Source organism: Calidris pugnax, unplaced genomic scaffold (genome assembly GCF_001431845.1).
Source record: "Calidris pugnax isolate Ruff unplaced genomic scaffold, ASM143184v1 scaffold68, whole genome shotgun sequence".
NCBI classification, from domain to species: Eukaryota; Metazoa; Chordata; class Aves; order Charadriiformes; family Scolopacidae; genus Calidris; species Calidris pugnax.
The window spans coordinates 5,302,070-5,326,293 of record NW_015090921.1 but is presented as its reverse complement, the minus strand read 5'-3'; the positions used below and the strand labels follow the sequence as shown (position 1 = coordinate 5,326,293).

The following is a 24,224-nucleotide window of genomic DNA, read 5'->3' as shown; positions in this document are numbered from 1 at the left end:
AGCAGTATGACTTTTCCTGCTAGTTACTGCTTACTCTCTCAACTAGTAATCTGTAAATTAGTTGTAAAGATATGAAGTATTTGCTCCCCTCCTATTTCCTTTCTCTGCTGAGGTAATGGAGCATCCTTCGAGGCTGATGCAAGGAGATGCAAGTTTCTACATATATTAATATGCACTTTTAAATCTTGAGCAATTGATTGTTGTTTCTTTAATTTTGCAATTTCTGCTACTCAGCTGGTTGACGGCCAAAATCGTTCCAACCAGTCTTGAAAGCAAGCCATGTTCCAAATTCCTCCTGGAGCTGCAGTTGTTTTGGTTTGGTATCTACTTTGTACACGTATAATGTAGTTTATTTTTGAGATATAACAGATGATAATATTCCAAAAATCCTTCATAGAGCCTTAACATATAACTTTTCTGATCGCTCTGGTCCATGATTGCTGCGGGTGCAGGAGCTGATAGCCTGTATGCCTGGTTTGGGGCATGGGAGGAAGCACCATACTGGTCCTTGTGCTGGTTTCCAGCTCATGAGGAGATGATAGACTTGTTTGTAGTCTGCAGAAACGTGGAGAGTGAACAGTGATTTAGAAAACTTTGGGAACTGCTCTTTTAGTTTACTGTACTACTGGGAAACTTTATCCAAGTACAGAAAACATCCCACAGAGAGACAAGTGCAGGCACAGAGGACTTTCTCGCTGTACAGGTAACCATTGAGGACTCTATATTTATAATATGCATAAAATCTAAGAGACATAAAATGGAGCATAAATCTCCACTTCAATTAGGCTGCTCTAAGACCGGTATGGTAAGTGCTGGGCTTTGTCCAGTGCATCAGTAACTGTAACATGAAAGAAACATAGACAGGCTTTAACTGTGAGTGCATTTTTCTCTGTATGATCATCATGTCCTAAGAGAAATAGATTCTAATGCTTTTAAACTCTTTGGTTAAAGACTTGCTTTAAAATTAATTTCCCAGAAGATTCTTTCTTGACTGTGAGGGGGGTAAGACGACAGACAGCAGTGGTGCCCCTGCCTCCTGTGCATTTCATCTCCTGCTCCACACCTCCTTCCTTCACTAACTTCACAAGTGATGGCCTAAGACACCCCTCCTCCTGCAGGAAGAGGACGTAGCTGAGTCAGAATGCCCATCTGACTGTGCTCTCCAGTGCTGGTTTTTCTACAGAAGTATCTATACCGGGAGCAGTGAGGTGGTCACAGGTGCCTTTGCCAAGTGATTGATGCTTCTACAAACTGGGTTGTAGTGTGAATAAGAAACCCAAGTCTGAGAGGGCGTATGAGGTCTAGCAAGCACTAGAGAATGAGAGTAGTGTGCTTTTGCTGCCAGGGCAACTATGATTAGGTCTTTGAAGCAGATAGGTTATTTTGCTTCATCTACCCTTAAATTACTGAAATAGGAAATGTAAAGGGAAAAAAAACCCAACATTTTGATTGGAGCTTCCACTTTTTGTTTCACAAATTGAGACTATCCAGCTATGTACATTCAGATTTTAAATTAGATAACACTAGTTCAGTTGTTAATGACAGCCTTGGAGTTTCTTTCTTTATGGCATTCCCTGTGGAGTCACTCAGGTGGGAGCAGAATGCCTTGAGTTAGCTGAAGGCGATACAGATCATTCCAGATGGCCAATGCATATTATATATGTGCATATAATGTGGAATTAACTCTGTGGACCTGGAAGTCTGTACACAGAATCCACCTGCTGTTCTCCATGGGCTTCCTTGAGGACAGGGGATCTCAACTTTCTTGAAATTTGTCCCCTTTAGAGGGATTTCTAGGTGAATATCATCACTTAGGCTAATGGTCCCCTGAACTGATCAGCCTTGGGATATCTAGCCTGTTCTAATAACAAGTATACCAGTATTTTTAGTGTCCCATGGCAGGTCTTCCAAGGTCAAGCAAGTTTTCTTTACTGGTGAGGCTAAAAAAAAAAGATGACTGATTGTTCTCTGAGTTAAGCTGCAAGAGGAGTTCTCCAGGATGCAGCTCAGGGTGTCCATGACCTGAGGCCAAAAGATGTTCTTGTACTTCAAGTGTGGCACAGCTACTTTTCATGCTGGAAATGCAGATGCTATGACACAGCCTGCTGTTATTGGAGCTGCTAGCTTGTTATTCATTTGTTTTTCTGTGTTTGAAGATGGTAATTTCCACTGGGTATGCCTGGAGATGTTCATGTTCTCTTTTGTTCATGCTTTTCAGTAGAACAAAATCTCTGTAAAATAAAGCTAACAAAAATAGTAAAACTAAAGCACTGGATACTATATTCTATTCATCTTGACATGAGCTTCCTTGAAGTTGTAGTGTAAAGCTCAGTTGCTTTTCTCTGGAAAATATATGAAAGCATAAATCTTAACTGCTTTGCACAGCTAATATGTATTTCCTTGCTTTTTTTTTGTTGAATTTAAGGTACTGCCAGGTGCAGGAGTAGTCCTGGGTAATGCTTGTAGCCATTGGCATTGACTTCAAGATCTCTGCTAACCCTTGCAAACGTCCACCTCCTTTTCCCCTGTCATCTTACTGCACGCAATCTGGTGGTGCTACGCTCTGCCCCTCACTCACCTCCCCTACCTGCTGCTCACCTCTGCAAACTGAACCCCTAGCCCCGTCCCCACACCTTGGCCTTGCTTCCCTGGGAAGAAGAAACGGGAGCAGCCCAGGAGAAGCTGGGAGCTTGCTGGTCCAAGCACTAACCTGTCAGGTAGTGGGGGTGGCCCTTTCTGGGGGGGTTCACTGCATGGCTCAGGGCAGCACCTTTTTGCAGGCAGTGAGGTGAGGTCCTCCTGCCTATATGGAGGCTGTGACCAAAATGGACAGGTATGTGCCTGCACCCAGGCAGGTCACTGGTAGTTATTTACACACAGAGGCTTTTTGCACAGCTCAGTTCCCCCCCCCCAACAGGAGCTGCCATCATTCTCTGCTTGGGGCACATGGGGAAGAGCTGGATTTGAAGGAGCAGGCTCCAGTGGTGGTGCCCTTTGCATTTATCCTGTGCTTGGCAGGATGGCCCAGGACCCTGTTCACCACGGAAAGAGGGTGGAAAAGGGCAAGGCCAGGCTGGGAGAGGTTCCCAAGCAGAGGAAGGTACTGCACCTCTTTTGGCTGTTGTGGTTGCCCTGTAAGATCCTTCCCTGGAGCAGTCATCCTTGGCGCTCCACAGACTTTGGCAATGGGAGGGAAGTCCTTTACTTACAGAGATGAGATGGGTGGAGCCTCAGGTCATTTTATAAAATAACTTGTCATTGACTCCTACAGGAGTAAATCCTGCAAACATGTCTCAGGAAGTGCTGCCCATGGAGGTGCCAGAAGAACTCTATTACATGGATCCAGGGAAGACCACGATGCCAGGGAAGGGCACAATGCCCGGGAAGGGCACGATGTCAGGGAAGACCACGATGCCAGGGAAGGGCACGATTCCAGGGAAAGGCACAATTCCAGGGAAAGGCACGATTCTAGGGAAAGGCATGATACCAGGGAAGGGCATGATACCAGGGAAGGGCATGATGCCATCAAATGCAAGGGGATTACAGGTAAGAAAATGACTTTAAATATTTTCTTAAGGTCCACTGTATTTGACAGAAAACAAAATCCTGCTCTGTGAGTGTGTTTATGTACAAGGTACTGTACAAACTTACAGGTTGATAGGACTGGGCAGCGATGTCTCTGCCTTGGATTTGAAGGTGAAATGCTGTCTTTGTGGCTATCAATGAAGAAAACAATTTGGGGGGTGGGAGGAATGAATTATCAGCCTGAATCCAGAACCAGACTTAAAAAATCTTTTTTCTTCCATATTTAAATGCTACCTTTATTAAAAACTTAATATTTCTGTAACAATAGCAAAATTTTGACATGTGTATTAACGTGACAAGCTCATTTTTTGTTATTGTAAAAGGGATAAGGACAGGGATTTAATTTTATTTCCACATTCCCATTTTTGTTCTGAATTTTCCACTTTGCTTTATGTTCTCTGGGTCATTTCAAGATTTACATTTAATATTAACTGTAGTATATTATACATTGTTCTGTGTGGATGTGTGTTGACTGGATGAAGGCACATCGCTTCAGGAAGGACTCTGGAAACAGGAGCAGAATAATTCTGACATTTTTTAATAGGAACCATCCTTTAATGGTGTTTTCCTACGGTGGTTCAAACGGGGGCACCCTGCATTGTAGAAGTATTTTGGAACTTCTGTTTCCTGAAAAAAATGAAATGTTAGATTTAAAATTTTGTAATTGCAACATGTTTCATGCTGTGGGTTCAAAGCCTGAGAAAAGGGTCTGGCATTTTTAAAATCGAGTTATGATACTCCTGAGAGCAGGAGGAGATGGCCAGAAGATCGCATTAGAAACCTTTATTCACAGAATAAATGCAGAGGCACCTTTTGGGTATTTCACAGCTGAAAGGGCTTTTCCTTCATCTCTTTCATTGTTGAGAAGGTACCCCTGGCATGCATTTTGTACCAGCGTGTGCCGAACCACATGGTGGTTTGTTAATTTTGCTGAGCACTGTAACACAGCTGGGTGTAACCAACTGCTGTTCTAATTGGGGTTTCAGCATAAATTATTGCAAGTAGGAATTAATTATGTACCCTGATAATGCCACTGTTGTTGTTTTAATGTTATCATTTATCATTTCTTTCTTTCTTCAGGATGGAGACTCAGATATCAACCCTTTCGAAGATGGTGAACCGCAAGGAGAAGATGAAAAAAGTACTGAACCAGGCAAAGGTGATTTCAAGGTATTTATGAACAAGAGAATTTCCAACCAAAGAGGGCTAAGGGTTTTGTTTTGCTCGAAAGGGGATAAACAATGATGGCAGCAGTTTGAGTGTTACAAGGGAAACGCCCTTAAGTTTATTGTTTGGATAATTTTATTCCACTTATTTTTATGATTTTCAGAATGTCTTGTTGTATTTCTCTGTTATGTTTTATTGAAAACATGCAGAATATCTATTGTTTTAATCCCTTACTTGTAAAAGAAATCCACGTGGTGAGCTTTCTGTTCCACAATGTTTTTTGTAACTGAAAGGGCCAAAAGTAAGAGTGATGCCTGTTCTGCTGTAATGGCTTTTGCAGTGCGGTCTCTATCCTAGTGATTTATGGGGGAGTCCTGGATTATTGAACCCTGATTTTTCACCACTTCTGTGCTCATCAGAAAAAAAAAAAAAAAGAAAGAACAACAGTAACAGGAGATTCTGTGAAAGGAGCAATGCTTGAATATTCTAGAGCTATTTCTTGTGTTTGAAGGTCAGTCGTGGGTTAATTTTAGTAAGAAATTACTGATTTTGGTAGGGTTTCTCACTCTGCTACTTTACTGTCTGTGCAGCAGGTATAGGCATTGTTTCCTACCAGTTAGGATTAGAGAAGTTTAAATGTGACTTGTGTAACAATGTTGTCCCAAGAAGTGTCTGCTTCTGAGCCAGATAACTCTATGGAAATTTGCATCATAATCCATGCAGACAAGTTATACTGAAACAAAACGAAGCTGAAAAGGAGCTTTATCTGGAAACTGAAGTAATACTGTAAACAGGCAGACAGGTGAGCTTTGTGATACGCTAGTTACCAAGTAGTCCTGGTACAATTTAGGTACCAAGAAATTGAAGCAAATCCTTATTCACATTTGCAGTAATCTTACTTTTTCTCATACACTTTTCAGAATTTAGCTTTTATGTTTGCCCAGTATTAGGATTTTTATTAAAAAAAAAATCAAAACAACAAAAAACCGAAACTAACAAACCAAATCCCAAACAGTGGCATTAAAAGACTATACTGTATTTTCTCTAGTATTATGTCAGTCTTGGCTCTTTGTGGCATTTCATCTTGCAATTATCATCTAGCTTACAATGTCTGGTGTCTCCAACCTGTGGACGTACTGAAATTCTGGACCATGTACAGGATGAAGAATTTTATAGATAGTAAAAACAGGCTGAAAAACAATGAATTGATCAGTCTTTGGTATAATGTCTACTCCTTACAAGGGGTAAGGAACCTTATCATCATGAGATAAGCTTCCTTATGATGGATGAAAGCAGAAAGATTTGAACTCCTGGGTTTTAACTACCTATGATAATTATACATATGACAGGTACCTTCTTTTCTCTGTTTCTTAATCCCACACAGTGATGTGTTTGTTTTTCCATTTATCTGCTCAGCATATAGGCTCAGATCAAAGAAATTTAAGGGTCGTGACATTTCGAGGGGGCAGGTGTGACAGTAGTGGACCAAAATAAATATCTTATGTGTATGGGACCATAACCTTCTAGACCACTATATTGCCCCTGTGTCTCAACAAAGGATTATTTTTCACATTTCAAAATTTGGAAAATTCATGAAAACCCATAGGTGATGGACTGAGCTGTTGTTCTTGCATCTGGTTACATAGGCACTGTTTTTTCTTCTACAATCAGAACTCAGGACTCTATCCTATACACTTGCATGATCATGACATGACTTTACTGCAGCATATCACGTGTTTACGCGAAGGATGCATACATGCTCTTATCTTCTGCTCAGTTTTTCTCAAATGTAAATTTTCCATCATTGAAACTGCCAGAAGACTTAAATATGAGGGTCTTTGCCTGCTAAGAGGAATCATCTGTTAGAAACATAGCACAGCATATCCCAGCAACTGCATGTGCCTTTATGCCAACATGCTGATTTTTATCTGCATGAAGAAATTTGCATTATTCAGGCCTTGGCTGGTACGTTTCCCCATGCTAAAGCAGCAGGCAGAGCAAGCTCTGGTATTTCAGCCATCAGTGCTTATATTAAAATATTTAAGGATTGCAGCAGGTCTCATACCATTAATGTGAGGGAAGGGGAGGGGAAAAATTGGATGCATAATGTTAATTCAGCATGAGCCAGGCCTTAACAACAGTTAGATGCCTCATACCCAGGTCAAATGGTACCTCATTTTCCTGCTAGGCAAGGGCTCCTTGCTCTTGCAAGGTATGTGCAGTTGGGAGAACAGCATCCCTCTAACAGAAGTGGGGCAGGTTAAACTCTGACTCTTCTGCAAAGCAGGAGCTCTAGCTTCTGCTGGGTTTTGGAAGCTGGAAGCAGCTCCTGAGATCATAGGAAGAGTGGGAAGCTGTCACACTGCATGGCAAGGCTAAGGAGGAAGTTGCAGCTTCTGCCTCTGATACTTGGGGGTCTCCATCACATGCACCAAGAGCTGAGGCAGGTGGGAGGGCTGGGTCCCTGCTTGTGCCAGGCATGGGGTCCCTGTCTCCCACATAGACAGAGCCTGCTGGCAGGAGCAGCTCCAGCCCTGGGCTCAGCAGCAACTGGAAAGGCAGGAGACAACAGCTCTTGAGCCATCCCCAGCCCCATGGTTCTTGCAGAAGAGTGGCACCAGCAGCAGCTCTGCTCAGCTGCAGAAGCTGTTCTAAGCCCAGGTGCCTCCACTGCCACCCTAAGTGGTGTTTTGGGGATGCCTAAAATACAGACTGCTGAAATGACATGCTCCAGCATTCAAAAATGAACCTTGCAAAGTCAAAGGAGGCCACTTCCCAGCAGTTCATAACTTTGAAATATGGTTTTTCTTATCTATATTTGACAGCCAAAATGTAAAATATCTGTGCCTGAGATGGACCTCTAGATTCCCCAGAGAATCCATAGTCAGAAATAGAGATTTTCAGGGCGTGATACATGTCCGGTGGTAATGTCTACCTTAGGATGAGACTCCAGAAATGCCTTACAGCTGTCAGACGTAAACACCTGTTTTACAGCTATCTGGAATTAGGCGTGATGAGTCCCAACCCTTCGACGGTTAATGCTTGTTCTAGTTTCTCTCTCTCCTATTTGTTCTGCTTGGGGAGGGCAAAGCAGTACAGGAGGGCTCTTTTGCAAAAATCAGAAGAAAAATCTGGTTGATAAGCGTCTGGAAACACTAAAAGATGGAGGGCAATGTGAACAGCACTGAAAGGGCTACACAACTAGCTGGAGATATTAGCCAAATACTAAATCTCTCCTCGGAAGCGTGGTGTCCCGGTTTGGGGTGGATCAGCCAGGGAGAAGGCCTCCTGCGTGCACTCGTTGCCGTGGCAACCAGGGGGTTGGGTCAGGTGACCCGGTTGTTAACCCCCTGGAGGCAAACTGAGGGCAGCCATGTTGTGCCGGTCAGTGGTGGGCGCCATGTTGTGCCGGTCAGTGGTGGGCGCCATGTTGTGCCGGTCGGTGTTGGGAGCTCTGGCTCCTGGAGATGTGTTTCAAGCGCAGTCTCACGTGCACAGCCGTGTTCCTCGAAAGCATTCGGAGCTTTACCATCACATACATCCCGTGATGGATATATGTGCAATGGAATATGGATATATGGTGGATATATGGAAGCAATGATCTGAGGGATGCAATTCTTGCGGCCTTGCGTGTACCCTTCGTGCTCCTGTGGGCACAGGTAAGTTTTCCTTGTTGATTTCATGCATACTGTAGCCATAGGCATGAAAGGGGCGGTTCCATCCAGCTGTGGGGAGTGTTTAATTCACTGATATCCAACCAAGACTTCTGCTAATCCTGGTGAACAGGCAGTCTGATTAGAAGGCGATACATTGCTAATACAAAACATGAAACACACAGCCTGTGAAAACCAGCCGGTGGCAGCAGTGGCCCTTGGCACCCCCTCAGCCCCTGTGCAGCCCTGCAGCTGTTGATGGAGGTGCTGCAGCCCCAGCGCCTGGAGGAGGCGAAGGAAGGAAGCAATTACAGCAGACACCTTTCCGGCACGGAGCCTGGGTTTGTTGAGAAGGAGGAAGAGCTTCAGAGACATGGCTAAATGCAGCAGCCGACCATGCTCAGCCCAGACGATGTACCACAGCGGGGTCCCCCGGCGCATCCCACAGCAGTGGGAGATGGGCTCCAGAAGTCTGGGGCAGGGCCTGGCTGAGTGGTGTTCACAGCCTGAAGCATCCTGGTCATAGCTAAAAGACTCGAGAATGCGCATTCTCTAAGGAGACCTGACTCTCAGACAGCTCAAGATAGGCACTTCTTCATGCACCACCAGCTCCAGATACACCGTCAGCAGCAAAGTATTTTAGTTCTTTTGATTTGGTCCCTGGCTACCATCTAGTTAAATTAGCACCTGGAGATGAAGAAAGGAGTGCCCTGGTGACATCCTGTGCGTGATTTCATCTCAGCAGAATGCTTCTCCGGGTCAGGAATGCAGGGGGACCTTAGTCAAAGCAAGGAAGCTATCTTTGCCAGGAAAGGCTGCTGTGCCTGTAGATGACATAGAAACGGCTAGAGGCATTATTATTGGGTGAATGTGGGAAAAATGTGTGGGTGGAAAGGAAGCTCTTTTCATGGTTTTCATAGATAATGCAATTTTTTTCAGGTTGATCTGTAGAAATGGCCTTTTTCAACCCTTGAAAAAGTAAATTGATTGTCCTCAAGGTATCTTTAAATCTCATCTGATCTTTGCAGAGTAGCTTCGGGAATAGCATGCAGTGTGGTTGCACTGAAATGGGTAATGGTACCAGCACACTGCAGCACATAATTTTCTCTGCTTACTCTGCACAATTTTTCATCTAGCACGACAGATGCCACCTCCTCACAAGATCAGATGGAAGCCATTCCACATTTCATGTAGAAAAGCAACAGCTGAGCACCTGCTTGGAGGACAACTGCTTTTTGGTGGTGATATAGTTCTCATCACACACACTGAAGATTGATTTCAGGATCTTTGCACTACTTTTCTGTTAGTTTATGATTGCTTTGGAATAAATACCAGTCTAAAAAGGGCAACAATCAAGACTTGAGAATGTGTTGGCTGCACCTGGAGGTTCAAGAGTAAATTCTCCTCTTTGAATCAGTGTTGTTGGACAACTGCTCTCTGACTTGGGGAAGCAGCTACTATATTCTGCTAACTGATCAAACATCCATGGTATAACAAGAAGCTAACACTGAAAACCAAAAAGTGCATTCACCCAGCATACTTTTGATTGTACTGCTGTGGAATTGCGGGACTAGGGTAGTCTGCAGTAGGGATGGTGGAGTGGTCCATACCATTGATGTTGCAAGCTGGGAAGATGCTGCTAGCAACAGCCCATGCTTGAAGAGTTCTGAAGAAATGTGGAGGCTGAAGAAAGGTACTGAGAGAAAAGCAAGTAAAAAAATGTAAAGAATAATAGTCGTCCTCTGGTGTCATGAACTTTTGTCTCATTAAGGAGTACTGTCATTTTGGAGCTCCACAGCCACTTGTGATGTGACAGGATGTACTATATAGCTAAACTAGTGAAGTAATTTACAGCTCCTTGAGATGGATGCATGCCACGCATACCTACATCTCAATATAAGCGTGACTTTAAAGAGGGCTGGGGTAGACCTGCAGAGGCACAAATCTGCCAGGAATGCAGCCAGCCTTTATCCCTAAAGCGCTCATGACAGAGAAATTTCTGTTCTCAAATTCTTGCTCACCCAGGTGGGAGAAAGTTGGAATCTTTCACACGACAGAGGAATCCTTCCACTAGCATAGTAACTGGGTGCCATGTTATTCTTTTCATGGGAAGTGGTGGAAAATTGGAAGAAGAGACTAGGAGGTCTGCTCCATGTTTGATGGAGATGTTTGGAAAATCGGGGTAAAGTGTTGTCTCCCTGGGGGTACAAAGGAACTAGCAGTGTATCCATTGCTTGTGTTCTGGCATTGCAGTGTGCTATATTGCTTGCAGCTGTGCTATAGACACGTGTACATGAAGCACACCAGAGCATAATTTGGGAAGCACGATTGTCCTCAAGGTATCTTTAAATCTCATCTGATCTTTGCAGAGTAGCTTCGGGAATAGCATGCAGTGTGGTTGCACTGAAATGGGTAATGGTACCAGCACACTGCAGCACATAATTTTCTCTGCTTACTCTGCACAATTTTTCATCTAGCACGACAGATGCCACCTCCTCACAAGATCAGATGGAAGCCATTCCACATTTCATGTAGAAAAGCAACAGCTGAGCACCTGCTTGGAGGACAACTGCTTTTTGGTGGTGATATAGTTCTCATCACACACACTGAAGATTGATTTCAGGATCTTTGCACTACTTTTCTGTTAGTTTATGATTGCTTTGGAATAAATACCAGTCTAAAAAGGGCAACAATCAAGACTTGAGAATGTGTTGGCTGCACCTGGAGGTTCAAGAGTAAATTCTCCTCTTTGAATCAGTGTTGTTGGACAACTGCTCTCTGACTTGGGGAAGCAGCTACTATATTCTGCTAACTGATCAAACATCCATGGTATAACAAGAAGCTAACACTGAAAACCAAAAAGTGCATTCACCCAGCATACTTTTGATTGTACTGCTGTGGAATTGCGGGACTAGGGTAGTCTGCAGTAGGGATGGTGGAGTGGTCCATACCATTGATGTTGCAAGCTGGGAAGATGCTGCTAGCAACAGCCCATGCTTGAAGAGTTCTGAAGAAATGTGGAGGCTGAAGAAAGGTACTGAGAGAAAAGCAAGTAAAAAAATGTAAAGAATAATAGTCGTCCTCTGGTGTCATGAACTTTTGTCTCATTAAGGAGTACTGTCATTTTGGAGCTCCACAGCCACTTGTGATGTGACAGGATGTACTATATAGCTAAACTAGTGAAGTAATTTACAGCTCCTTGAGATGGATGCATGCCACGCATACCTACATCTCAATATAAGCGTGACTTTAAAGAGGGCTGGGGTAGACCTGCAGAGGCACAAATCTGCCAGGAATGCAGCCAGCCTTTATCCCTAAAGCGCTCATGACAGAGAAATTTCTGTTCTCAAATTCTTGCTCACCCAGGTGGGAGAAAGTTGGAATCTTTCACACGACAGAGGAATCCTTCCACTAGCATAGTAACTGGGTGCCATGTTATTCTTTTCATGGGAAGTGGTGGAAAATTGGAAGAAGAGACTAGGAGGTCTGCTCCATGTTTGATGGAGATGTTTGGAAAATCGGGGTAAAGTGTTGTCTCCCTGGGGGTACAAAGGAGCTAGCAGTGTATCCATTGCTTGTGTTCTGGCATTGCAGTGTGCTATATTGCTTGCAGCTGTGCTATAGACACGTGTACATGAAGCACACCAGAGCATAATTTGGGAAGCACGGAACTGACAACAAGCCAACAGATTGACAATCAGTCAAACAGTCACTGAGTGACTACATCGGTGTTGATTTTATCAAAATCAGAGCTACAGTGTGACAGTGCTAAATGGGTGTTGTAGTAAGTCCTTGTTAGCCTCAGGGAAGGATGCTGCTTGGGGTCTTCCACCCAAGCCTGTGGTGGAAACATCTCCATATGTGGAACATCGTGACATAGCAGCAGGCTTTTTTTTTTTTTTTTTTTTTTTTTTTTTAAAGAGATCATACTAGGTTTTAAGTAAACAGAATAACAGAACTTCTGTCCTGTGCTTTATGCATGCATACCTGCTACTTTCTTTGCTTGTATAACTAGACCCTAGTTATACAATGTTATATGTATATATAACGCTAGTTATACTATGTTATGGTTTGCTATTTAAATGCATTTCTTTTGTTTAATATGTCCTGAAATTAATTAAAATATCAAATCCTCCAGGGAGCAATAGAACTAGTGAGGCCTGATCACTGAGTGATTTCTGCTCTCCCTGCTGCCTTCACTACCCCCACCAGCAGGTGCTGGGGCTGCCAGGATGGCTAATGCCCGGCTGCTGCCTCTTCCTCGGGTAGCTGGCTGACAGCATCTGCCTCTCCCACAGTGCAAGCACAGATCCTGGTTTCTGTAGCTTCTGTGAAGCCACTAATTTTTGTTGTGAAACTTTGGGAAGTCTTTTTGTGAAACCCGCATCCCTTAGAACTGATTTTCCCATGCCAGATGGGGAAATTTGGCTAAGACATTAGAAAGTCATTACATGGGAACCAGGAGACAGGTGATCAGGTGGCAGAAACTGTGTAAATAATCATTAAAAAAACCCCAAACCACGACAATTCCTTAACGTCTCCTATCTAAGAATCTCAAACTGCTTTGCAAATATTGAATCCATTGTTTCTTACTCAAGCAATGCCACTTGTCTGAGGAAGTGGAGCTGGAGCTCTTCCAGGAGCTGGCAGCACCTTGTGCAATCTCCAGAGATAAATGGCTGCAAGAATTGCCCCATGATTATGCAGATCAGTCCCAATGATGAGTTTCTGCCTTCTAGGGCATATGCTGAGGTGCCCAAGCTCATTCCTAACGTGTGAGTATGGTGATCCACCTTTGCTAATTACCCAGCTTAGAGGAAGAGTTAATTAACTGGGTGGAGAACTGTATTAATATGGCTACACTGTTTCTGAAATGTGAACCAGTGTCCTTGCATGGTGTAGCTCTGAGGATGTACCCCTCCATCATTTGTTTGTAAATTTTTGCAGCTTCCGTTAGGCCTTTTCTTCTTTGGGGATACTTGAAATAGAAGGTGGATGGATTACTGAGGGTGAATTTCATGAAGTACTAAAAAAGGAAGAAAACAAAGAATTATTGAGGCACATACAGGAGGGTTGAGGGCAGGGACCCTTTTTAAGATCTCAGCAAAAACATTTTAACACAACATGATGTGTTAGGAGGGAGAAGAGGGGATTTTAAATACACACGGAAAAAGTAATTTGTTGTGACAAAGAAGGCATAATTCTTTTCCCATCTCAAAATAAGGTCTTTTTTGCACTGTTCTCTTAAAAAATAACTGGCAACAGTACACGTATTGTTTTAAGTAAGGTTCTTCCAGCTTCTCTTTATCTGCCTTACCATCTATTTTGTCTGCTTGTTTACAGTCATTCTAGGAAGTCTCTGAAGTGCTATAGAAATAGAAGGATGCTCCTGAATGAGAGGAAATCAGTTGATAAAAATAGCAGTTGTCAAAAAGAATGATTTGGAGGGTTCTGCTGTAACCACTTATGCAGGTGGAAATGTTTCTAGGAGTGTGAGGAAATGACCGTGTGTCACAGCCACAGGAAATGCTGATTTATTTATTGGCTTTGTCAGAGTAGCCTTTTGCTGATAGGACTGAGCCAGAGACAGCTTTATGGAATAAGCCAGCAGGAAATCACCTTCCTTAGAAGAAGGAAACTAGATTGTCCTCTAATAATAAATAGGAAGAGGTCCCTGCAGTCACAAAATCTGGAGAGACTTGTTTTATAGAAGGTTATGGCTAAGACATTCAAAGGGACCAAAGGAAGTTAAACACTTTCAATCTTCAGGGTTTTTTGGAGGGGCATATTGTGATTTATTTTTCCCCAGAGGAAACCCATACTTAATTCCTTACCCCCTAAATCCTCTGGAAAAAATTCTCAGCCATTGGTTTATCTCATAGTTGTGATTTACAAAAGGTCAAATTATTGTTACTGTTTTGCCCATACAATTATAAAGGAAAAAAAGAGAAATCTGTATTTTTGAAACAGAGGGTAAAAACACCTCTCTGAGAGTGGTGCTTTGGGTTTTGAAACAGAGGGTAAAAACACCTCTCTGAGACTGGGTACTTTGGGTTCATCCTGTGAGAGTCAGTGACAACAGATGTTCTCCACAGCCCTCTTTTCAATGTGATGGGACCTCATGGGTGGTTCCTAAAGGGATTGACTGTAACTTTGAGTAAGACTGCTGATATTTTGACAACTTCAGCACGGTGCTTACGAGTGCGTTTATTCTGTTCAAGAGACTTATTGCTGCTATGTTGTAGAGCTAAACTCTGCAATTTCAGAGCAAGGGGATTGTGAGTTTCTCACACACAGTATCATTTGACAGGGAATTATCCCTTTCTTTTCTACTATGATGAACCATACAGACTTAAACTAACAGCAAAAAAAAAAAAAAACCCAGTGAAATGTATAGATATTTAAACAAGCCTTCTTTAATAGCAGAATCTTATATTGCAGATTTTCATCTGCAGAATAGTGAAATGGTTGACATAATTTTTACCAATGGTATTACTGTTTTGTAGCACTTTGTTAGTCCGCATTTGATACTTTTTCCCACTGAAGGCTTATTCTTACTCCTTACTGTTCTTCTTCAGATAGAATCCTCTCCTTGCTACCTCCTGACTGTAAGGATCATCCGGATGAGAAATCTCCAGCGAGTGGATGCCTGTAAGTATCTCCATTCTTAGTGGTTTCTCAGGATACAGGCAGCAAGTTTTCTTTTATAGTTTCTTGTGTAGCAACATTTTCCAAGTGTTTATGAAATAACCCAGTATTTATGTAAACTAATTGTTATAAATCAGGTCAGCCCTTGCTGCCTGCTGCTGTTTCATTGAATGTTCCTGTGCTTTCTGGTTGGTTTTAAGACTTGAATGTGTTTTTGAGGATAAGTACTTTCTCCCAAAGAAATAAGAGTTTCTGACACAGGTAGATGACAAATACTGCATCCTGTGTTTTCAAAAGAAGGGAGTAATTTTGCCATTGGGTTGTAGCACCTTGGGTACTGTGGCTGGGAGGAGCAAACTTTTTCACCTCCCCAATGTCAGTTCTGACACAGATGAAACGAACAAGAAAAAACTTTCTAAAATCATCACCACTGGTCTAATGCCATTATTAATTATCCTGAAATGACTATCAGAAAATGTGCTGACTGAGAGCTGGATGCCTTGTCCCTTCTAACGCTCGTGCAGCAGCCTTGCAGTTGTGCAAGTGTGTGAGTCACACGGCAGGAAAGTGGTGGGAAGTGAGCGAGCAGGAAAGGAAAATACTACTGTTTAGTTAAAGGGCATGGACTATCCGCCTGTGCAGTGAGGAGAGGCATTTCACACAAAATAGACAAGTGAACAGTTCGTTTTGTTTGAACCAATACAGCTACATAACCACCTGTTAAGGATGGTTATGGGATGCTGAAGGATGCTGAAGCTAGCTCTAGGGTGAGTGTGGAATGGAAATGGTGTAAACCTGCCATCTCTCTTGATTCTCCTGTTTCACTGTGAGCTGCAGCAGTCATCACTATAGTTTCTTGCACAGGAAGAGCCAGGGGAGATGTTCTGGAAGGTGAAGATCTGGATTTACCATGCAGTAGCATTCCCATGTTACCCTATGATTGTCACATGTTTTTCTGGAAGGTGTATCAGAGGATTCCCCTGTGTCACAGCTCCAAGTGAGGGATATACTGGCGCTATCTTATGTCATATCATTTGGTCGCACTTTCTGCACCTGCACTTCCCTGCTGGTCCAGAGCTGTGGGCCACATGTGATGATGCAATAACACAGAAAGGTTTCATCAAGGACTCATCTCACATCTTCTGTGTGTCAGGTGGCAAGACAAAATCACAAATAACTAGGTTGCGGGAAGAGATTGTGAAAGCAGAACTGAAGCAATATTTTGCATTAAATACACAGCTGACTAGTTCGCCTGCATCTACGCATATAATTAAGGATTGTTTGATATGTTATGTATCTCAAAGTACAGTTAAGATACAAGAATGACATCAGTAGACCAGAGTACTTTGCCAGCCAAACAGCCAACAGTCATTGATCTCCAATGATAAACCTGAAGTCATGCAGTAGTCATACAGAATTACTTTAAAAAAATTTAAATCAGTAGTGTTACTTCTAGTGTCTCCAAATATATTAGAATGCCTATTTTTGCAGTTTCAAAATTCTTCAAAGCATTATTATATGCATAGAATTTCCCAGATGTAAAAAAAAAAAAAAACAAAAAGAAGAAAAGAAAATAATGAACAGTCATACAGAATTGAATCGATGCTCATACAGTTCTCCATGGGGGATACAATAAGCAGGTCCACTGCAAAAGTCTGTGACACTTCAGAAAACAAAGTAACAAAAGAAGCTGTAGAGAGGCACCAACTATGATGACAGATCTGAAACAGCTTTTACATCCAGAGACGTTTGGTATGAGCAGCCAATGTTTCCAATCTTAGCAGTCAGCCTCCTGGCAGCCTGCTGCAACACACATCATCTGTGCACTGCACTGTTTCTGCATTGTTGTTTAGGAATAGAATAGAATAATTTCAGTTGGAATGGACATACAAGAATCATCTAGTGCAACTGCCAGAGCAGTTCAGGGCTGACCAAGTTAAAGCATGTTATTAAGGGCATTATTCAAATGCCTCTTAAACACTGACAGGCTTGGGACATCGACCACTTCTCCAGGAAGCCTATTCCAGCGTTTGACCACCCTCTCAGTAAAGAAATGCTTCCTAATGTCCAGCCTAAACCTCCCCTGGTGTAGTTTTGAACCATTCCCACATGTCCTATCACTGGATACCAGGGAGGAGTGCAGCACCTCCTTCTCCACTTCCCCTTCTCAGGGATTTGTAGAGAGCTGTGAGGTCACCCTTCAGGCGCCTTTTCTCCAAACTAGGCAAACCCAGAGTCCTTAGCCACTTGTTATAGGACATTCCTTCCAGCCCTTTCATCAGCTTTGTTGCCCTGGACACATTCAAGGACCTTCCCATCCTTCTTAAATTGTGGGGCTTTTGATGCTGCTTATTGTTTATCTATACCCACAGGAATGGTAAAGATCTGGGTATGCTTTCCAGACCTAAATGCAAAGTGGGCATGAGTGTAAGGAGAGCAGGCGGCAAAGGGATATAGGATGCAACCAAAATGCCTGAAGTGAAGAGATAACCCTGGGAATCATAATTCTCAGAGTCATCAGTCTGCAAAGCCCATCGTGCCATTTGTACGAGGGAAACAGATGCTACTGGGGGAATTGTTGTTTTTTCCACCTATTGGTTTGAACACAGAGCAGAAAGGCAGCCCATAGCAGTCCTTTTCCTTCCCTTTGAGATTTTGTTCCTTAAGGAAAGGAGAGGAAAGAAGGAAACCTGGATGCTGGAGATGAAATGTCCTCTCAACTAACACAGCTGTTAGCAGCTGAGGGTTGTTACTGTGTGTGTGCATGCACACATGAGCACAGGAAACTTTGCAGGTTGTGAAACTGAAGAAAGTGGCTGAAGAGAAAAGGAAATTTTCACCCTCCTCTTTTATACACAACACCACTGTTGTCTGTAACTCATGCAACTAAGAATAGAAACCACCTTTCTGTTGTAGGTCATATGGTCTGTGCTTTTTCTGTCTCAGAAGGATATCTTGAACAGAGTTACATTAAATCAGGCATTTCTGCCTTTAAATAACTCATACTTGCTGTTAGTACCATGCAGTAGCCTTTCCAGTGTCATACAGCACCACTGACTTTGCCACATACCAATTGTTTTGCCTCTTTCTCTACCCAGTGAGTGAAGCTGATTGCTATGTGTCATTGTGGCTGCCGACTGCAACATGTGAAAGGTCCCGCACTAAAACTGTGAGGAACTCCAACAATCCCGTGTGGAATGAAACCTTCTACTTCAGGATCCAGAGTCAGGTCAAGGTGAGGAGCCAAAGCTGGCTGATTGAAGCAGCCTGAAGACACTGTCTATGGGGGGGGTCCTATCTATCTGCTGAACTGTGCCCATGAATTGTTTAAGAGATGGTACATGATAAGGGACTGCTCAAATTGTTTGACAGAAGAGATGACTGAGTTCCCGTGTCTGTTCAATGGTGGTGTTTAGGAAGGCTAGGAACTGAGCTCAGTACTAGAGTTTTAGGGAAACTAGAGACTCTTACGAATCAGTGCAAGATGGATAAGAATTTGGGAGTTAATTAAGTTGTCATGTCAGTATAGCCGGTGGGTTATTCATGTTACAGTACTATGTTTTTCCAAAGGGAGATGATACTTAATTTCTCCACTTTTCTTCTCAAGCACATCCCCAACTCTCCTTCTTCCCTAAAACTGGTGATGTCCAGAATGTAGAAAAAACAAAAAACACTTCTCCCTCTTTCTCTAGAACGTGTTGGAGCTGACAGTGTATGATGAGGATTTTGCTACTCCGGATGACCATCTCCTCTGTACCCTCTTTGATACTGCTAAACTTCCCATTGACAGAACAGTGCTCCTGTATTTTAAGCCCAGCCCACAGGTAAGACCTGTGAGATCAGTGCCTGCAAGATCTGGCAGGAGGGGGCGTAGAGGGCACACTTACCCAAGTTGTCAAGCCTGAACTATAAATTTCAATGTACTTCTGTTTCCTGACCTATGTATTGCATTGCTCTACCCTACTGCCATGTCTCTGCCAATGCATATTGCAGCTCTTCTCTGTGGTATCTTCCATGAAGCAGTTTCTTTCGGCTACAGCTGTATGAGCACTGGAAGTCAGTATTAGTTGATAGTCTTGGCAAAGTATCTTTGGTTTATTTCCTGGGGAATAAACTTATGGATTGTTGTTCCAGTTTATCACTGATCCAGCAGCTATGTGACTCCATCACTTAGATCAGGTAGGTGGTTAAAATGGTGAAACTAAGAAACCAGTGGAGAGTTACACAACACTTTCAGAATCTTGGGGTGAACTTTCTGAGGCCACCATGGATGACTTATCCCAATAAGTACATGAATTGCCATTCAAAATATAAAAACAAAAAATGTGGTAAAAAATCTGAATTTGACAGCCTGAGTCCCTTCTGCCAGTATTTTTATAAATTATTACAGAGCATATAGCTGAAACAGCATTGTAGGCAGGGGAGGGATCTGACTGAGAGCTACCCTGTGTAACACTGAGGTTGCACAGCTGTTGCAGGGTGCATAATCTATAATTTTTATTTTTTCCCATGCAATTCATAGCCACTGTCCCCTGCCCCTTTGATTGTATCAGCTTTGACTCCAAAGGAAAAGCCAAAGTTTTCCCTGTGTGTATCACAGTACTGTTCTCTGCAGTGCACTACAGTGATACCTCTAGGGCTGAGCCTGCTGACTTGTCCATTGGAATTAGTGCAATTTTGGAGCTCTGAATGACTAATTTACTCTATTTCTCAGTTTCTTATCTATAAAATGGGAAAAAAAAAACCAAACTTGATTCCCTTTGAGATCTATGGGTGAGATCAGTGAAATATCTTGTGTGCAACTTCTTGCTACCATGGGCAGATTGTTTCTGGTACCCGAACTAGGTCGCTCACAACCAGCTCGTACATGTCAACACTGCCTTACAGGGGGTTGCATAACTGTAACTCTGAATCACTCAATAATACCACTCTCTGTTTGTTATGTTAAAGTGATGGGTGGAAAGTATCTTTTACTTCCAAGCTAACAGCAAGGACAGTAAGTCATAGCAGGACAGTGTCAGGAATACGAAGGAGAAAAAGGTAGAATTCAGAAGACAAAGCAAGTTGCAAATTCTTTCTGGGGCACCTTCATATACTAAAAGATAAAAGTACAGGTCATTTTGATGGTACCTTGTAGAAGGAAGTGGGTTAGGAAGGAATCATTAAACTGTTTTGAAATGTTTTGTCTGAGTTTCCAATCTGAAATAGTTATCGCTGGCTGTGCATTTCAGCCAATTACTTCAATATTGCATACCAAGGACCTGGGTTTAGACAAGGGAGAAGGCGTTATGTATCTACTTCATTTAATTTCTTGTTCTTGTTTTCAGGCCCAGGAGGAACTAGAGGTTGAATTCAAATTGGAGGCTGCGTAAGTGATATACAGTTTCTTTAAAAATGCAAAATTGTTAAATACTGAAGCACAAAACCAGCATTAAAAGTCATGCTTTGTGGGATTTCTGCAAAAAAAGTGCCAGATGTTCACATACATCTTTACCACAGTCTCTGCTGGAGGGAGACATCTGTCTGATCCCTCCAGTCAGCTTGTTCTGTAGCTTATTTGCTTTCAGAGACTCAACTCTCAGCATTGTCTCTGCTGTCCACAATGTCGGATTTGTCTACCTGGGGACATTTCAGAAGACTTTCTGGGTGTGTGCACATGAGCTGGTGTGTGCATGTATGTCTGTCATCAAGGGGAGAAAGGGCAACATCCTGGTCAAGGGTGCGTGGCCATTTGTTTAATCTAAAAAATCCCTGTTTTTCATTTTGTTTCCCAGTTCTGGTCCTCATGAAACCATTGCTACCAATGGAGTCCTGGTGGTATGTGTCTTTTTCCCAAGAAATTTTATACAAGTATTTTCTTAATATAAAGGGGAAGGGAGGGTGGGGGTTAGAGAAGCTGTGAGGTATATGATAGGCAGTAGGCCAGTTCTTCCTCTTTCTTCCTCCTTTCCTGTTTAAGATACTTTGAGAACAGGATATTTTGTTGTCCTGTCCATTGGTGATATCCCACTTTCCCCCATCTGTCCTATATTTTCACAAACACGCACACACACAAAGCTCAGCACTAAGTATTAACCTATTGTAATTACATTATATGAGTGAAGAGTAAGTGCCATAAAAAAAACCCCAAAACATTAATAGTAATGTTTCTTCAGAAAACTCTGTCAGTTACTGACTCTTGGTCGTTCAGCAGTGTATCTTTCATTTATGTTTTTTTCAGTTTAACCCTTTGTATCTGTGTTAGTGTCCTGAAAATGCTCCTGATTTTCTTCCTTTCTATCTTCCTCTTACTGCACCCAGTCATATGTCATTGTCACTGGAGGATGTTCTACAGCTCCCTCCAAAGCTCTTCATTTTTCTTGTCTAGCAGCTACTAGACAAGAGCCCCAAAATGCCAGGAATTTGGGGAACTAAACAAGTTTAAAGCAGAGAGATTCACGGCTCCCCTTAACAGGGTTGGGATGTGATAAACTTTCTCACAGATTCTTGTTCTCTGCCTTTCACAGTGTCGTGAACTTTGCTGCTTGGAAGTTGAAGTGGAGGAGAAGAAGGAGCAAAAATCAAGTAAGGCTTTATTATCTATTTACCAATGACTATATGCTTATTGATGAGAAGATGCCCCTTTCGTATAATATATTAATGGAATAAGTAGTATTTACAGTATTCAGTGCAGTTAACACCAGGTAAACACATTAGGCTGTTACAGATTTCAGTGACTGCATCTTGTACTCCCTTAGCTATATGTCAGTAGGGCCTGTTAGACCTACATTAAAGTTGAGATCCCAGTTGTATATAACAGCGAGAGCTTTTGGAGTCCCCCTTCTGTGAAAGTAGCCTCCATGTTTCTCCTTTGCTGCTACCGTTCCCTTTGGCGTGCTTTCACCAGACAAAGCTGTGATCCAAACTCCACAGCTCTGCTACCTGCACCCCACTTCTAATCAAGCCAGCACAAATTCCTGGTCAAATTATAGTGACGTTTCTCACAACCTTTGTTTTGCTTTTTTAGGGAAAGAGCTTTCCCTCACTGTGAAGGGCTCTTTTGAGGGGACGCAGGATATCACGCTGGGCCCCGACGGAGTGGTCAGTCCATCAGGTCCCACCAAGTTCCACTATATCAAGTACGCGGAGCCAACACTGGATGTCATGTTGCCAAAGAAGAGGCGCTACCACCCTGTACGTTGGAAGTGGCCTTAATGATGAACTGACCATGAGGCTGTGGGAGGAGGGGGAGAGGGTAAATCCATTACTGTTTTTGTCCTAAAGCATCTTGTTTTCCCAGTGGACCTGTAAGTTCAGTACAGAGACGGGCTCCCCAGTGGTGATGTTGAATTCGCTGACCATGGGAAGGAAAACGACCATTGCAGAGGTGAGCATCACTTGCAGCCTTTAGGAATAAAGAGATCACTCAAGCTGAAATCATTCCTTCTGTAAGCCCCCATAATGTTATCCCAGATGGCTGTTAAGAGGGTCAGAAAGGTTCTGATTTTTTCTCAGACCTTGAACAAAGAGGAGCTTTGTTTCTCCAACTGCTTTCTCCACAGAAATTTGTCCCTCCATTAGTCTCCATTATGTGCCAATAACGGATACGGAGACCAACAAGGATGTTAGAAGATATGATTCCTTCAGTACGCCTCTCCCTGTTTACCCAAAGACTCACTGCCTCCTTCTTTACTTAGGGTTCAAACTGAGAGTTGTTTCTTGGACACAATGTAGGAAAAAGTTAATAAACCTGCCCTTAGTAAAATGTGTACTTCAAAGGACAATATATTAAAATATGCTGAAAATATTAGACATAGTGTATGGATTTTAAAGATGGTAATGAGAATATTGCTTGAAATAGATGCATGTACTGTGTAAATTTGAATGAAATTAACAGATGACAAGGATCCTTACTATAAAAAAATGTGTTTCTGCTAAGAACCATCTATAGACGTCCAGATTATTGGGGACAATGTTGTCCAAATATTAATTGTTACATTGTGAAGAAGTAGGACAGCATCCAATTTCAGGGGCACTAAAGCAGAGTACTTTTTGTCAGTTAATATGAAGGCTGCAATAACAATTTTAAGACAGAATGAAGTCTTGGCAGCAGCAAATGCAGACTTGCAGTCTCTTCACTGTGAGATTGTGACCACGATGTCAAGGATCTGTATAAAGAATGGGAAACATACAAAAAAATGGTATTTCAAGATGCTGAAGAATGCCTGTGAAGAATATGAGAAATGGAACCTACTGCATCCCAAGATTGTTAATGGGTTCTGCAGTCTAGAAGCATTTGGGATCTGTAGATAGGGAAGTTCCACCAAGGATGGGTGAATGCTTTTGGAAATGTATGACAAGATCTCAGACATTTAACTTTGTGATTGCCAGCCTTGCTGGGGTCCAAATCAAGCTCTAGCCCCAGGAGAGAAAGGGGAAAAAAGAAATTTTAAAATGAAAATTAAAAAATTACAGTGCACATTCTTGTTTTCCAGGAGAAAAGATTTGACTTGAATGTGACAGCACAAAACTGGTAAGAGATCATCTTCTATTCCTGAAGACTTGGGTTATCAATTTTGATATTGTTTTAGCCACATGGAAATGACATAAGCAGGCATTGTCAGTCAGAAAACTAGTATGTGCTTTTAATTAAACATAAAATACCCAGACAGTGTATTATACACAATTAGACTTCGGAGGACTTGGCTTTAATCAATAGATGTTGATAAACTTATGTTTATTTTAGCATTATCTGACCACAGAATATTATTTTTGTTCAATATCAATCTGAAATTCACGAAAAGAACAAAGGTGACTAAAAACCCAGAATGGACAGCAGTAAACATTAAACAATCATAAATTATAAACATTTATTTTTTCCTTAACTCTCAATACTCAGTAGCGATAATCCTTGTATTCTATTAAGTCCAGTTATACTATATATTTGACATCTACAGACATGCTTATTAATGCGCACAAGTAAACATTAATATGTTTCATGTTTTCCATAACCTATCTAACACATAGAACTGGGCAAAGTGATCTTTTTGTGTGTGTATGTATGCCTGTCTAGGAAATAAAAGGGAATAATAACTTAATTTTGAATTCAAACTGAACTTTCTGTTCCTAATTTTGGAAAGCCAAGTGATCAGTGACAACAGGAAAACCAGTGTTGTTCAAGAACAGGAAAAA

The 24,224-nt window shown here is 42.3% G+C and overlaps 1 protein-coding gene across 1 annotated transcript in view; it reads left to right on the top strand.

The window, feature by feature from the left end:
• Positions 1-8,235: 8,235 nt before the first annotated feature.
• The window catches only part of LOC106892840 (cytosolic phospholipase A2 epsilon-like), a 33,280-nt gene continuing 17,291 nt past the window's right edge, over positions 8,236-24,224 (top strand). Inside the window, exons 1-10 of the mRNA XM_014950382.1 lie at positions 8,236-8,411; positions 14,984-15,056; positions 18,152-18,288; positions 18,746-18,877; positions 20,381-20,421; positions 20,828-20,870; positions 21,560-21,617; positions 22,060-22,226; positions 22,333-22,419; positions 23,528-23,565. Of these exons, the coding sequence (XP_014805868.1) occupies positions 8,322-8,411; positions 14,984-15,056; positions 18,152-18,288; positions 18,746-18,877; positions 20,381-20,421; positions 20,828-20,870; positions 21,560-21,617; positions 22,060-22,226; positions 22,333-22,419; positions 23,528-23,565 (866 nt within the window). The 5' untranslated portion in view covers positions 8,236-8,321. The remainder of the gene's footprint in view (positions 8,412-14,983; positions 15,057-18,151; positions 18,289-18,745; positions 18,878-20,380; positions 20,422-20,827; positions 20,871-21,559; positions 21,618-22,059; positions 22,227-22,332; positions 22,420-23,527; positions 23,566-24,224) is intronic.